The sequence below is a fragment of the Lemur catta genome, chromosome 17, assembly GCF_020740605.2.
Source record: "Lemur catta isolate mLemCat1 chromosome 17, mLemCat1.pri, whole genome shotgun sequence".
NCBI lineage: Eukaryota > Metazoa > Chordata > Mammalia > Primates > Lemuridae > Lemur > Lemur catta.
The window spans coordinates 22,288,485-22,304,920 of record NC_059144.1 but is presented as its reverse complement, the minus strand read 5'-3'; the positions used below and the strand labels follow the sequence as shown (position 1 = coordinate 22,304,920).

Below are 16,436 nucleotides of genomic sequence, written 5' to 3'. Positions count from 1 at the left end.
TGCCATTGTAGCCACATGTAACTTGGACATCCAGGGGTGGGGAACCTGTGGCCTTAAGGCAAAATGTGGCCTTCTATGTCCTTAAATGTGGCCTTTTGATTGAATTGAAATTTTGCAGAACAAATCCTTTTATTAAAAGGGGTACAGCAGAGAAAGAAGAAACTTTTCTTGCCTCCTTTGGTGCTTAAGAAGAATGTTGAAATCAGAAGGCTCCAGGTTCCCCACCCCATCCTCTCATTGTGGTATGGACATTGGAAGCAGACATATCCAGCATGACAAGTTATTTAACCTGTCTGGACCTCTATTTCCTCACTTAAGTATCATAACTGCGTGACACTGATCATTGGAAGTATCAGTAAATGTTACCATTTCCCTTCATTTCCTAATCTGCAAAATGGGAATATGAAAACCTAGTTTAAGCTGGGCACAATGGCTCACTCCTATAATCCCAGCTACTTGGGAGGCTGAGGCAGGAGAATCTTTTGAGCCCAGGAGTTTGAAACCAGTGTGGGTAGCATAGTGAGACCTCATCTGGGGGAAAAAAAAAGGAAGGAAAGAAGAAACTCTAATTTATAGGGTTTTCATAGGTTGGTGATCTATGGAAAGTTGAGTATATGTTACCATATTTACTGTTTTATTTCTCTCACCAAATGTTTGTAAAATCCCTCCATGTTCTTTGTTAGTTTATATTTCTTCCATAACTTTATCAGTAGTGTCTGTAAAAGATAAAGGCTTAAAGTTTTTTCTCATTTTCACACACAAAAACTAATCCCTTAATATCATTATGTTCAAGTATCCCAAAGACTTTGTTTTTAAAAGCAATGTAAGTGTAGTGGGTTTTGGAGGAAGTCTTGTTTCTCAAATGGCAGCTCTTCTACCTAGCTGGGTGACCGTGGGCAAGTTGTTGATTTGCTCTAAGTCTCCTTTCCCCTTTGTATAATGGGATAATACTGCCAGACTACTCTGCATTATCAGGAATGAGATATTTGTCAGGGATTTAGCATGTGGTAAAGACTCAGTAAATGTTTTCCATTTCTTGATATTAATAATAAAGGCCAGGAATTAAAGTTAGTATTTAAAGAAGAAGGGAATTAATTAATTATCTATTAAATTTAACTTATATACCTTTAAAACTCCACAGACAATGAAAGGGTTGTAATTCAGGAAAATGTCTTTGGAGGCCCCATTGAGTAATGACTTCATTTCCAAATTGTTTTCCTTTGTAATACGGTGATACTGCAATTAACAAACCCTTTAAGAACAGCTTACTCAGGTGTGTTTAAAAAAAGACTTAAAGGAACCCACACAAAACCCACTCCAGAGCTATAGACTATATTTTCTATAGACTATAGATAGTTACAGACTGGAGCCACCAGTGACAAAAAACAAATACAGCTTTTCCTAGGCCCCAGGGACAGAATCACGGTCTGTCCTCAGGTGCTTCATTCCCTGTGCTTAGCCTTCTTCCCTGTGCCCCCAGGGAGTAATAACAGTTCTTATATTTACTGGTGGATAGCACTTTTCAATGAGCCTCTGTATGATTATCTCCTTAAATCCCTACAGCCCTTGAGGTAGATGATACTGGTCTTTTTCCTGTTTTTATTCCCATTTTGCAAGTGAGAAAGCTGAGCGTATTTAATAACATGTGACTGCCATGTAAGGGCACTGCTTATTAGATGCTGGGGATGCCTAGGAAGAGTTCATTGCCTCTTGGGAGGGATTGGCTCAAATAGGCGGTTTTAGTGTAGAGTGATGAATGCTGTGGCCCTGAGGGCAGGTCAGGCTGCCATGGGAGAGTGTAGGAGTGGGCCACTGGAGGACCACTGAAGGACCAGGCAGAGGAAGCAGCTTGTTTGCACAAAGGTGTTGGAACTCAGAACTGTAGGAAGTCTGGATGTGGCAGGAGTGTGGGCTGCAAGAACAGTAATAACTTTGACAGCTTATTGTGTGCCAGGCTCTGTGCTAAGTAACTTTTATCTTTGTAACACCTGTGTGAAGGTATGAAGTAGGTACCAGTACTGTCTCCATTTTACAGATGAGCTCAGAGAGGAAATGACTTGTGCAAGTTTATCTGGAAAGTGGTGAGGCTGGGGTCCAAACCCAGGCAGTCTTGTTCCAGAGTTCTGGCTCATAACCATTATGTGCCACTGCCTCTCTGCTAAGCTTGCCTGCTTTGCTCCTTTTAAGCTCCTATCTTTAGAGACTTCCATTTGGTTGGGTCATAATGGCTAACTCATTGATGGCCTTTTAATGCTGCTCTGAGTACCTTGAACTTCGTTCTGTAGGGAAATCACTGGACTGTTTTAGAATAGTAGTCTTAGGATCAGATTTACATTTTAGAAATACCACTGTAGTATTGTTGAGGAAGATTAGCAACAGTGTAGTTGATTGGAGTCAGATGACCTGGACTCGATTCCTTGTCCTCGATACTTGCTAGCTTTGTTAATATATTCGGGTAACTTTCTGAACCTGTTTTCTCATCTATAAAATGGGAATAATCCTTACAAACCTATGAGGTAGACACTAAATGAGATGATATATACATAAAGCACTTAGTATCTGTCATAAAATAGGCACTCAGATGTCAGCTCCTGGGACAATATTGATTTGGGGAAGGTATGGCTTAGAGCTCTGTTTTTATTGATGTGTTTATTTTTTATTTCAGAGGATACTCGGTCATAGAGCTCTGTTGAGAGCTGTTGCAGTAATTGGGGTTAGAACTGATGTGGGCCTGAGTTAGGCAACCACTTGACAATGGGGGAGACCTGGAAGTAAGTCCTACAAAATGGTGACTGAGAGTGGGAGGTGAGGGAGGGAAAAGGAGGTAAGGGCAATGCCCATATTTCTAGCTTGGGACATTGGCCATTCTTGAGGCCTTAAACTGTGATGGGGAGAAAAGAAGGAACTTGTAAGGGTAAGATGATTAGCTCAGTGAGGTTGAGTAATGTGCCAAAGGTCATATAGCAAATATGTTTTAGAACCAAGCCTGGGCACCAGGCCCTTTCCCTGCCTTCTGGGAAGATCCGCTGGTTTAATCAACACATTCTCAGTAATTTGGAATGAGAAACTCAACCTGTGTTTGCTGTCTGTCTGAATTTTAATTGTGGAAGGGAAAGCTTGACTTTTAGAGAAAGCATTTCAAATATCTGGGAAGAGGGTAAGGGGAAGTTTTGGGGCCTATTTCTTTCTTCCTTCTCTTCTTCCCTGCCTGTCCTCCCTTCCTTCCCTCCCTTCCTTCTTTCTTTCTTTTTCTCTCCCTACCTCTCTTATGCCTTTCCTCCCTCCTTCACTACCCTCTCCAGTAAAAGGGACTAATTCAGCTCTTTTAGTGTGACTTGGGAAAGGGCCCTATGTGAACCAGCTATTACTTCCCTAGGACTAAAGATGTGCTCTTTACGTTCTTTAGCATATTGGATACTATTTGTTAATTTTTTTTTCTTTCTTTTTTTTTTTTTTTTTTTGAGACAGAGTCTCACTTTGTTGCTCGGGCTAGAGTGAGTGCCGTGGCGTCAGCCTAGCTCACAGCAACCTCAAACTCTTGGGCTTAAGCGATCCTACTGCCTCAGCCTCCCGAGTAGTTGGGACTACAGGCATGCGCCACCATGCCCAGCTAATTTTTTCTGTATATATTTTTAGTTGGCCAGATAATTTCTTTCTATTTTTAGTAGAGACGGGGGTCTCGCTCTTGCTCAGGCTGGTCTCGAACTCCTGACCTCAAGCGATCCACCCGCCTCGGCCTCCCAGAGTGCTAGGATTACAGGCATGAGCCACCGCACCCGGCCGTATTTGTTAATTTTTAATGATAATATTGACTGTAATCCTTTGTGTCTTATGTCCTGTTTTCTAGCATGCTGCCATTACCTTCACCAATACCAAGTATTTAGTATTCACTGTGCTAAGCACTTGACGTCTCCTAGCTTGCTTGTTTCTCACAACAACCCCAGGAGGTAGGGTTTGTTGATCCCATTTTATAGATGGGCACGTGGAGGCTCAGTGATTTTTTTTTCATCATCACTCAGCCAACAATGAGTAGAGCCAGTGGCCAGAATCTGAGTCTAAAACCTGTTTATGCTCTCATCCCTAAGCAGTCCCCGGCCTTCTTCCAAGGCAGAACTTTTGGCAAAGTCCCCTTGGAAGCTTCTCCCTGGGAGACCTAGGTGTCATTGGACCTGCTGATACTGTTTTTGCTTTTCTGGGACAGCAGCATGGAGTGCAGGCAGAGTCTCTACCTTCTAGCTCAGTCTGTCTGGGAGGAAAGTTTATTCCTGTGTGAGGCTCTTTGCCTTTAATAAGGTCCCTCTGCCTGGAATTCTCTTCCCCTAGATCTTCACATGGCCATCTCTTTCTTATAATTTAGGTCCCTGCTTAGTCCTTGGCTCCTCAGAGAGTCCTTTCTAACAACATTATCTAAACTGGTCCTTCCATGTCATGGGTTCACATTATTTTGGTTTTTCTCCCACAATACTTATCTCTGTCAGAAATGATCTTTATGTAAGTGTTTATCTTGTTTCTTACCTGCCTTCCCCACTAGAGAACAAGGTTGGGCGTGTCTCGTCCTCCTGTTATCTAACTCCAGCAACTGGTACACCACAGGAATTCAGTACATATTTACTGAATAAAGGAGGCATCAAGATTTACACTGGTCTTTCACCTGAAGTGTCCCTCTATTGAAAGCAGTTGCACTGAGTTTATTAAAAGGCACCATCACCCTTTAATTGAGGTTGAATGCAAGCCTGGTGATAAGCACCATTAGGTTATCCCAAAGCCTATTCTGTAGTTTCTAGTGATTGGCATTCTTTCCTTGAGAGTCCCAGAGTTTATTTTCTTCTAACCCTGTCCCAGAGCCAGCTCACTGAAAGGTCTTGTTCCATACCCATCTATCAGTTTTAATTCTTTATTGCTTTGAACCCTCACTCCCTTCTCCCTGAGCACAATGGGATTGCTGAGATCAAGACCTCCAGTTACCATGGTGACAGTACTCTTTCACCTCTCCTAAAATAAAACCCAGGGTTCTTGTTAGTACAACATTAACTGTAAATGTATTATGAATTTAGAAAATTCTGCTGCTATTCTTTGAGTACCAACTTAGTGGTAGACATTTTAATAGTGGTTTTGCAAACCTTTCTCATCTAATTCTCATAGCACCCAGGATAGGGACTCTTATTCCCATACGTAAGTGAAAAAAGAGAGCTCAAAGATAAGGTTTATAAACAAACTTGGTGAGAATCTGAAGTCAAGAGCCGCTGGGCCTGGGTTCAAATGCTGGCCCAGCCCTTTACTCTATGGGTATCTTGTTTTCTTTGTTTCTCATCTTTACAATGGGGTTTAATAATAGTACCTACTGCTGTGATAGTTGTAAGGATTAGATGAGTCAATATATGTAGGATTAGTTGTTATTACAAATGTTTTTTATGTGGGTCTTGTTGGTCTGCATAAGGGTGTTTTATATCTACTCTCGTTTTGCAAGGTTAGTTCATATCCTCATCCTTTAAGTAGGTTAATAGCATTCTTTATTTCATTTATTAGATATCTGTCAAGTTTATAATGTAGTTCTACTATATTGAATTTTGTTTAAATATTCTCTTGTTCTTAAATATGTAAACTATTCCTCAGAATCTTATATAAAGAGCTATTGGTTTTTTCTCATTTTCACAAATGATTTATTTTTATCCGGGGCTATATTCTTCAGATTTAAATGACTGAGTCCAGGAGTATAAGCAGTTTCACAGCTTGTTCCTTGTTTCAAGATTGAGATATAAAAAGATGGTCGTGGTCAGGGCCCCAGGCAGTGTTCCAGTGTTCCTGTTTCCCCACAGCTGGGCCGGTTAAGTTTTGTCCTTTCTGAAAAATTAAATATTTCTGCTTGTTATATAATGGTGTGATAGTTCTGACACAACATTTGAAAAGCATCCAATTGCTTTATCTTCCTGTATTCAAATTATGTTTATATCTAAAAGCATGAATATAAGCACAGCTATGACATTGGTAGGGGAAAGAGAAAGGGCCTTTTGAGATGTCGTTTTGAGAAGTGGTTTGTCTACTTCTGGGAAAATCCTGTTAATTTTGATAAGAGGGCTTTTTCCTGCTTTGGAGGACCTCAAAAGCTGCTAGCCCCTCTGCATCTCAGTTTCATTTCTGTACCATGGGAACATTACATTTAGCCCTAATTATATCATCTGGCAATTGTGAAGATCCAGTAAGATAGCATAAGAATTAAATTCTTGACCATGTGTGGTGGCTCACGCCTGTAATCCCAGCACTTTGGGAAGCCAAGGTGGAAGGATTGCTTGCAGCCAGGAGTTTCAGACCTGCCTGGGCAACATAGTGAGACCCCTGCCTCTACAAAAAAAATAAAAATAAAAAGTTACCCAAGTGTGGTGGCGTGCACCTGTAGTCCCCAGCTACTTGGGGTGCTGAGATGGGAGGATCACTTGAGCCCAAGAGTTCAAGGCTGTAGTGAGCTATGATCTTGCATGCCACTGCAACTCCAGCCTGGGCAATAGAGGGAGACTCAGTTTCTAAAAAAGAATTAAATTCTTGCATTTTAAAAATTTATATATTTAAATTACATTTTTAAAAATATGAAGAAATATAAAGAAGTAATCCAAAGTTAAAATCTTACCACCTAGATAATCCCTGCTGACAATTAAAAATAAAAAGGAGTACATTCACAAAGTTAAAGAATTCTAATACAGAAAGGTAAAAAAAAGTTAAATTTTCATGCTCTGTTCCTGTTATTAAAGGAACTATTTAAACAGTTCCTCAGTTCCTTCCAAGAAATAATTTTATGCATATGCTAGAATAGATCTATGTCTCTATTTGTTTACAATAAAGGGGTAGATAATACCATGCCTCTGCATTATGCGTTTTCACTTGACAATATACCTTGCAGATAGCTCTATCTCAGCATCTCCAGATTGCATTATTCCTTTTAGTAGCTGAACTAGATTCTGTTGTATAGATGAACCATAATTTATTTAATGAGGCCTCTTTTGATGGACATTTTGGCTGCAGAAATTGCAGAGCTCTATTGATTATCCTTACAGATAATTTGGCAGACTGTGGTGGTGTTATAGTGTACCTCTGTTATAAGTTACTGGCTGTGGGATTATTGGGTCAGAGGGAATGTGTGTTTTTGTATAGTGGGAAGTTGCCTCTAGAAAAGCTTTTCCAATTCATGCTTTTGGTAGGAGTATGTAAGCATGCTCTTTTCTCCTTATCCTTGCCATTTTTTGCCAGTTTCAGAAGTGAAAAATTGATATTTTGATTTGTGTTTCCTTTAATTTAGGGTGAGGTTATGTGATTATAATATCATATGCTTATTAGACCTTTGTATCTTGTCTTCCCACCCCATCTGCCAGTTCTTACACTTTGCCCATTTTTAAGTGACTTGTTTGAATTTTTGTCCTTGGTTTGTATGCACTCTTTGTTAATAAAGGAAGTTAGCTCTTTGTGGTATGGGTTGCAGTTATTTTCTCCCAATTTGTCCTTTGAAGTACCCTTTAAACTGTGCATTTAAAGCTTTCATTACCATTGACGCAGGGAACATTGACTGAATACTGTATATAAGGAAATAAAGTAGGCTCTGTCTTCTGTGTAGCAGTGGGTTCCCATTGTACGGAAATTTGAATGTAAAGGAGTAATCTGAAGTCCTACCAAGGTCATTAAAATGGAATCCTATGTGAATACAGATTGCATCAGGTTTTTTTCTCTTAGTCAATATTCCCTATGTCCAAATTGAACATACTCTCTTTTCTTCTTATTCTGGAAGTTGGAGATTTTTGGAAGAAAAAGCTAAGGCCATGAAGAATGGATAAGTTAAAAGCTACAGAATCTTAGCCCTATTGCATCTTTAGAAAAATTGTGTTTAAAACTAAATGCAAGAAGTAAAAATGTACTTCTTTTGTAATTTTTTTGAAGTTCCTGCTTCTGTATGAACTGCTTTTTATTCTCTGGTAGATATTGTCAAATTAAATAGATACTTTCAGATGATTTCTCCCATGTCCCTCCCCTTGACCTATGTTAAAGCTCATCATCTCTCCTCAGTATTTGTGTTTGTCTTGCTGGATGGACTAGAGCTGGGACTGAGTTGGACTTATAATTTTCAGCATTTCCAGCATAGTGCTTTACTGACAATACTCATTAATGGTTGGTTGAATGAATTAATATGAAATTTGAAAACAAACTCTGCCACGCAAGAGGGGTAGAGAGAAGATTGGTAATGGGATAAGAAAGCCCAAGTCATTTAGTTTTGTGTTCTGTGTGATACCAGAGAATGGAACTTCAAACAGGTGGGTCAGAGTTATTTAGTTCGTGATTAGAAGAACTATGACAGTTCAGCCTCAAGAGGAATTGGTTTTTTTTAACCATTAGGATGAGCCATAATTTGCTCATCTTCATTCATTCACTGCCTTGTTCACTTACTCCTGTATTTTAATGAAAGGCCTCCTAGGGTGCCTTGGGGGAAGTTGTGTGGTACAAAGAATTAATTCAGATATCAGGGAGACCTGGGCTTTTTTCTGGGAACTGTCATTTAGCACCTGAACTTTAGCCAAGTTACTTTAGGCCAAATTTCCTCATTGTGATAATACAGTTATTAATAGTTACTATGTAGTTCTTTGTAGCAGGCCTGTGCTCTTTAAATGGATTATCTCATTTAATCCTCACACCCACTGCTTTCAGAGAGATGCTATTATTATCACCATCCCCATTTTACAGAGGGGAAACAAACTCATAGATGTTAATTTACACAAATTCATTCACCTAATAAGGGGGGGAGCTGGGGAGTTCAAGGCCCACCATTTAACCCCACTACATTAAATTACATTACCTCTATAGGGGCTGTCTCCTTGCATACAGCCTTACCAATAATAGCTCAGTGAGTGTTCAGTTCCATGCTGCTTTCTTGTCTGGCATCACCTTTTCATATGATCTGGTGGGGCAAACTATTAATCAGAATACTACTTGGTATGCAGTCAGAGATAAAAGATAAGTTGACGTTGTCAAGCAAGCAAAAAAAAAAAAAAAAAAAAGCTAAAAAGACTTTTCTACTGATTGGATTATACTTATTTGTCAGATCTGATATCTCATTTTCCTGAAGAGTGTTAGAGAAAGCCAGTCAAACCTGACTTTCCCTTTCCTAGGGTCTAAGTGGTCAAAACATTCCTGTCGGCATAGCTTTTCAGTTTATTAGGTTTCAGCTTCCTTAATTACAACTGTCAACCCTTTCTGCCTCAATTTGTTTTGCTTTGTGTGCTTCCCAACATTGGCCCTTCAGAATGGGTTGTTTAACAGATAGCTTATCTTCCTTCACATGTATAATCCTTCACATTATACATTTTTCTTATGGAAAATTTTCATTGTGAAAAACTATAAAATTTAGGAAATTATTTAAGAAGAAAGGAACAATCACTTATAACCTATTTTTTGTTCCAGTCTTTTTTTTAAATGCATGCAAGTTTTAATGTGAGTTCAAAGTGGTATAATTTTGCATCCTGCCTTTCATCTAATATATTGCAAGCAAATTATTCGTAAGATGTGATGCTATTACACATCAGATATGGGAACCCACTTCTGTGATTTTTTTTTTTCCACATTCATTCATTGCTCTTAGGAGGAGGCAGGCATTACCCTGGCTGTACCCTGGCATTGTTGGAGCAGTGTAGGCTGTCAAGAGCCAAAGTTTAGTGGGAAGAAGGAGTTATTCTGGGGTAGCCTGCTGTGGGAAGGTAGATTGCTTAAGTGCCCTGAGAGCTCAGAGTGGCTTCATCTCCATAAGAACCAGCACTAGCCTCTCTGATTACATTTGGGACTTTACAGATTAATTACCTCAGTGATCCTGGAAACTGGGAACTGTTCTTTTTTTTCTTTTTGCCGTGGCATCAGCCTAGCTCACAGCAACCTCAAACTACTGGGTTCAAGCCATCCTCCTCTGTCTCAGCCTCCCGAGCGAGTAGCTGGGACTACAGGTGCACACCACCATGCCCATCTAATTTTTTCTATGTTTAGTAGAGACAGGGTCTCGCTCTTGCTCAGGCTGGTTTCGAACTCCTGACTACAAGTGATCCTCCCGCCTCAGCCTCCCAGAGTGCTAGGATTACAGGCGTAAACCACCGTGCCCGGCAGGAACCCTTCTTTTGTGACGGCCACTTTTCCCATAAGTGAGCTAATCCAATCTTTTTTTCCTCCAAAGGAAAGTAGCCTTACTGTTTAGTTCTGATCATAAAGATAAATTTTACTCATATGGAAAATAACCACCAATCTCATTACCCAAAGGCTTGACAAAGAAAAAAAAAGAGAACACAATTACACAAGACAGGATTGAGAATAAGTGATATTCAAATGGTGACTTAAGATTCAAAAGCAACTAAAGGAATTAAGAGAGAATATTTTGTACTGTTCTGCTGTTCCATGCTATTAAAATTGAAAATCTGGATAAAATGGACTAAGGAAAATATAAATTGTCAGAATGGACTGAAAAAGTAGAAAATAAACATGATCAAAAAAGCACAAATAGGTCTTTCTTGTCCAGCCTTCCAAAAGTAGAGCCACCTATCAGTGTCTCAGCTTTTGTTTGCTTCTTTTTTATTTTATTTTATTTTTATTTTTAGAGACAGGATCTCACTATGTTACCCAGGCTAGTCTTGAACTCCTGGGCTCAAGGGATCCTCCCACTTGTCACTACACGTGGCATTTGTTTGCTTTCTTTGTAGCCCTTTGAATTTCATAGCTGTTCACAACTTGCAGTTATTTCCTTTATCAGTTCACTGGTTAAATTTTTGTCTTCCCCCAGTAGACAGAAGGCTTCTTAAGGGCAGGAACTGTGTCTCTTTTGGTCTTGACTATTTTCTTAAATAGTTGCTGAGCAAATATTTGTTGAATGCATCAGCAAGTGATTGAATTTAACTATGCGAGCAATTGGTTTTTCAAGTTCTAAGGGGTGTCCCTGCTAGGTGAGTCCTTGGTAAGCAGTACTGAGGGAGGGTCTCCTCAGTTCCAGAGACCACAGGGTGCACATGACATAGGAGCAGGAAACAGTGGAGGGTGCACCTGTGTTAGAGTGAGGACACTGACAGGGTTTTATGGAGCTTTGTGTTTTGAATAATGCCTGTTTGTTTTTTATGTGTAGTGAGTGATGCTACACTCTGGGCAGACTTTGCCTAAGTTTCATAAATATTTAATTGGCTTTTTCAGGAGAATAAAGGCAGCCCTGTTGATGACTGAAAATGACAAAGCATCCACCTAACAGACGAGGAATCAACTTTGAAGTGGGAGCCCAGTTGGAAGCCCGGGACCGTTTAAAAAACTGGTACTTTTACATTTTTCTGTTAATTAAACCCCTTCAGTAAAAGATTTTTGCCAGGACTGATAAAGAGTGGTAGCCTAGGCTTTTCTATGGCATTTTCCTGCTCCCTAACTCTTGGAAGATGGAAGGGGAGACTTCAGTCCTTCTGTTTGGTGCAGGGGTCCCTGTGTCAGGGGGACCATCCTGTGACCCTTTGTTCATACTTGTTTCCCCTTTTAGCCTGTTCATCTAAAGGTGTTGTGGGAAAAAGAAGCACGAGTGGCTACAGGGAAAGGAAGGGTTAATGGTGGCAGCTCTTTTGCTCTTGGCTGCCTGTCTAGAAGGAGAGAGGAGAGAAAGGCCAAGGATGGAATAGTAAAGAAAAAGGGGTTAGATAGGAGCAGCTCGCATTTTGTGAGTACCCCTTCCTGTTTTCTGGGTGTGGTGGTGTATGATTGAAATAAAGTCATCACACAGTGGCACTGTCAGGGTGATAATGTTCAGAAGCTGAGGGGTTGCAGTTGACTGTGTTGTTGACTTGTGACCTCTGGCTGGTAATTAGCTGCTGTGTGCATCAGCTTCATCTGTAAGTGTGGGTCCTGGTAATACTGACCTTATAGGTTATTCTGAGAATCAAATGATGGAGTATGTGGGGAAAGGCCTTCTGAACTGTGAAATGGTTTTTGTGGCTGAGGGCATCCTAGAATTTAGTCATTTGTGCTCAAGGTGAGGGTAGGGGTTTCAGAACTCAAACCTTTTTGAGTTTTTAAATTTATTTTTATTTTTTTTTAATTTTTTAGACCAGTCAAGTGCAGTAGTGAGAAGCGGGGCAAAGAGTAGAACAAGGAATTCGATCTGTAACTGACTATGAACAATCAAGTGAGTTTTTATAAGGAAGAATTTAACCCTTTTGGAGGTTATCTCAAAACAGACAGATTGACCAGTTCTTGAGATGTAGGAAGAGAAGACAGGGGAAGAGAGGCAGGGAGGTGGCTGGTGCAGAAAACTGTCTTTGCTGTTATAATTAGAGACACTTTGAATACTTAGTTGTTTTTTAGATTGTATCATCTATAATTAATTACTTTTTTGATGGCATTTTATTTTTAAGGCAGATTTTGCTGCTAGAGTATCGGGGGAAGGGATTTTTTTTTTAATTTGGAAAAAAGTTAAAATCTAGAAAAAGTAAAGTATAGCTAATCATGAAATAATCTGTTTTTATTACTCAGAATTAATACATGTTAACATTTTTATTTGATTTGATTTATATTTTTAAAAATAAAAGACATAAAACATTTCTGACATGTAAGTACCTATTACATCTTACCCAATTCCCTTCCTTCATTCTCAGAGGCAACCAAGCATGCTGCAGTTGGTTGTATCCTTTCTGTTCATGTATTTGCCATTTTACTAAATGTATATATGTATCTATTAATAATAGAATAATTTCAGGTGTTTTTAAAACATTTATGTAAGTGGTAGCATACTGCTTGTTTCTTTTTTGTATCTTGTTATTTATATTCACCATATTTTTGTGATTTACCCATATCAATATATAGACTGTTCATCTTAACTGTTGTATAGAGTTTCATTTTGTGAATATACCACATTTTGTTTATCCAGTCCCCTACTGATGGACATTTACATTCTAGTATTTCACTTAATAAACAGTGCTACTGTGAACATCCCTGTAAATGTCTCTTTGTGCACAAATGCAAGAATATTTTGAGGCAATGACTTTCAATCTTTTTTGACCACAACTTAATAGTAAGAAATGTATTTTAAATCCACTGTGGTACCCACCCATATACACATATAAATTTAACTGAAGCATGAATTTTATGGAATATAATGTATGCATTATAACTCTGATTTTTTTTTTATTCTATTTCTTTAACACACACAAAAATGCGAGTTAGGAATCATTAATTTGACTTTATAACCTACTAATAGGTCATGAGCTGTAGTTTGATAAACCTTGCTCCAATGAGTTTGAGTATTATATTATGATATACACATTTTTAGTTTTGCTGGAAATTGCCAAGTTGCTCTCCAGAATGCTTACTCTATAATAATTTATACTCCCACCAGTGGTACATAAAACTTCCTGTTTTTTTCCATATCCTCACTAACCCTTGCCTTTGACAGACTTTCTAGCTTTGCCAATCTGTTTATAAGATTTTCTTGTTGTTTTATTCTGCGTTGCCCTTATTTCTAGTGAGGTTGCATCTTTGTATATGTGTACTCTGTGACTTGTTCTTGACTATTTTCTTACTGGATTGTCTTTTCTTAATGACTTATTAATATTTTAATAATATAGTATGGATTCTAGTTCTTTGTCAGTTTGTATTGCAGAAACCTTCTACCCATCTATGGCTTGTCTTTTCAATTTGTTTATGGTATCTTTAATTGTACATGTGTTTAAAATTTTAGGTTTAAGAAAAATTGTCAAACTTTATGATTTTTTGCTTTTTGTGACTTGTATATGAAATTCTTCCCTGTCAGGTAGTTAAAAATATTCTCCAGTATTCTTCCAAAAGTTCTAAAGTTTTGCTTTTCACATTTAGGTCTTTAATCTGCCTGGAATTGATTTTATGTATGGGATGAACTTATATCTAATTATTATTTTTTTCCATCAGATGAAAAACCTGTTCCTCCAACTTCATAGGATAGTCCATCCTTTCGCCACTGATCTTCAATACCACTTCCATATATCAAGTCCCATATTTACATAGGTCTGTTCTTAGCTCCTTATTCCATTGATACATGTTTACTCCTATGCTAGTAATAACACATTATCTAATTTATATTGCTTTGAAATAATCTTGATATCTGGTAAAATATGTTTTGCCCCTTAGACCTTTACTCTTTAATGTGAATTTTCATATTATTTGTTGAGTTTCTTGAAAAATGCTGTTGGAGTTTTGAAATAAATTATATTGAATTTACAGACTATCATGAAAATTGACATCTTCATTCATGAAAATATTATATTTTTGCACTTATTCACATTTTTCTTTATGAACAGTAATGTTTTATGACTTCCATGAAATTTCATAGATTTATTTCTAACTACCTTCTAGTTTTGTTGCTTCTGTGAATGGATCTTTTTGTGTTATTTCTTTGATTATTGCCAGTGTGTAGGAATGCTGTTGAGTTTATTCGGTTGTTGGTCACCAAATTCAATATGTGGACTTTATTGAGATTCTAGTTCAAAAACAAAAACAGGCTGCTTACAAAAGATTTATATCATTTATGAGATTGTTGGAAGTTTGCACACTGATTGACTATTTGATATTAAAGAATCATTGTTAACTTTTAGGTGTGGAAATGGTATTGTAGTTATTTTTTTAAGGAGTCCTTATTTTTTGGAGATTATTTACTGACATTTATGAATAAAATATGTTGTGATTTGCTTCAAGATAATATGAAGGGGGAAAGAGTGGGCTGAGAGAGGAAGCAAAGTGGTCATGAGTGATAGGTACATGAGGGTTTATTGCTGTTGAGTTTTGTATGCTGATCTTATATCCAGAAACCTAGCTGATTTTCATATTCGTCCTAATGGTTCTTTTGGATTTTCTATGTAGCCAATCATATATCTGTAAACAACTCTTAGTATTTTGTCTCTTCCTTTCCAGTTCTCATGTGTCTCATTTCTTTTCCTTTTTTCCCTCCTTGCTTTTTTCCCTCTTCCTTTGTCTCCCTTCCATGTTCCTTGACCAGCATGATGTTGAATAGCAGTGATGATAAATGGACTTTCATGGTTTGTTGTTTGATTTTAACAGGAAGACATCTGAAGTTTTACCATTAAGTATGACGTTTAGTGTATGATTGTGGTAGCTGTATTTGATCAGATTAAGGAAGTTCCTATCTATTCCTTGTTTACTGGAAGTTTTTTTTAAGCCCGAGTGAATGTTGAATTTATCTAATGCTTTCTGAGCATCTAATTAATTGAACATATGTCTTTTTTTCCTTTTAATCTATTAGTATAGTATGTGACCTTAGTAGATTTTCTAATGTTGAACAATTCTTGCTTGTATTCCTGGATAAACCGTATTGGATCATTTATATAATTACTGGATTCAGTTTGCTAGTATTTTGTTTGGGATTTTGATATACATGTTTGTTATACTTTTGGTTTTTGATCTCTTCCTGTACTGTCCTTATCCAGTCTCATTCTAGTGTCACACTAGTGTTAGAAAGGAGTGTGGTTTTTTCCCTTTATTCTATAGAATTGTTTCTTGATGCTTTGCTGCATCTTGCTTATATCCCCTTTCTTTTTTTTTGAGACAGAGTCTCGCTCTGTTGCCCGGGCTAGAGTGAGTGCCGTGGCGTCAGCCTAGCTCACAGCAACCTCAAACTCCTGGGCTGAAGCGATCCTACTGCCTCAGCCTCCCAAGTAGCTGGGACTACAGGCATGCGCCACCATGCCCGGCTAAGTTTTTTCTATATATATTTTTAGCTGTCCAGATCATTTCTTTCTATTTTTTTTTTTTTTTTTTTAGACAGAGTCTCACTCTGTTGCCCGGCTAGAGTGCTGTGGCATCAGCCTAGCTCATAGCAACCTCAAACTCCTGGGCTCGAGCAATCCTCCTGCCTCAGCCTCCCGAGTAGCTGGGACTACAGGCATGTACCACCATGCCCAGCTAATTTTTTCTATATATATATATTTATTTATTTATTTTTTTAGCTGTCTGTATAATTTCTTTTCTATTTTTAGTAGAGATGGGGTCTCGCTCTTGCTCAGGCTGGTCTCGAACTCCTGAGCTCAAACAATCTGCCCGCCTCGGCCTCCCAGAGTGCTAGGATTACAGGCGTGAGCCACCTCGCCTGGCCTATTTTTTTTTTTTTTTTTTTTTTTTTTAGTAGAGATGGGGTCTCGCTCTTGCTCAGGCTGGTCTCGAACTCCTGACCTCAAGCGATCCTCCCACTTCGGCCTCCCAGAGTGCTAGAATTACAGGCGTGAGCCACCGCTCCCAGCCAAGTCAATTATTTTAATAATTATTGGTCTGTTAATATTTTCTCTTTCTTGAATTAATTGTTTTGATTTTGTTTATGTCTTTTTTTTTTTTTTAAAGAGCCAAGCATTCTCACTATTGTTGCTCAGGCTGGCCTCAAGCGATCCTCGAACCTCAGCCTCCTGAATAGCTGGGGC

The 16,436-nt window shown here is 38.4% G+C and overlaps 1 protein-coding gene across 3 annotated transcripts in view; it reads left to right on the top strand.

The window, feature by feature from the left end:
* Positions 1-16,436, top strand: part of PHF20 (PHD finger protein 20) — a 108,498-nt gene that overhangs the window by 7,945 nt on the left and 84,117 nt on the right. For all 3 annotated transcript variants that reach the window (XR_006729488.1, XM_045528673.1, XM_045528674.1), the window contains exon 2: positions 11,194-11,308. Coding sequence is in view for 2 of the 3 variants with exons in the window: in XM_045528673.1 (XP_045384629.1) it covers positions 11,226-11,308 (83 nt within the window). In the remaining variant the exon portion in view is untranslated. The remainder of the gene's footprint in view (positions 1-11,193; positions 11,309-16,436) is intronic.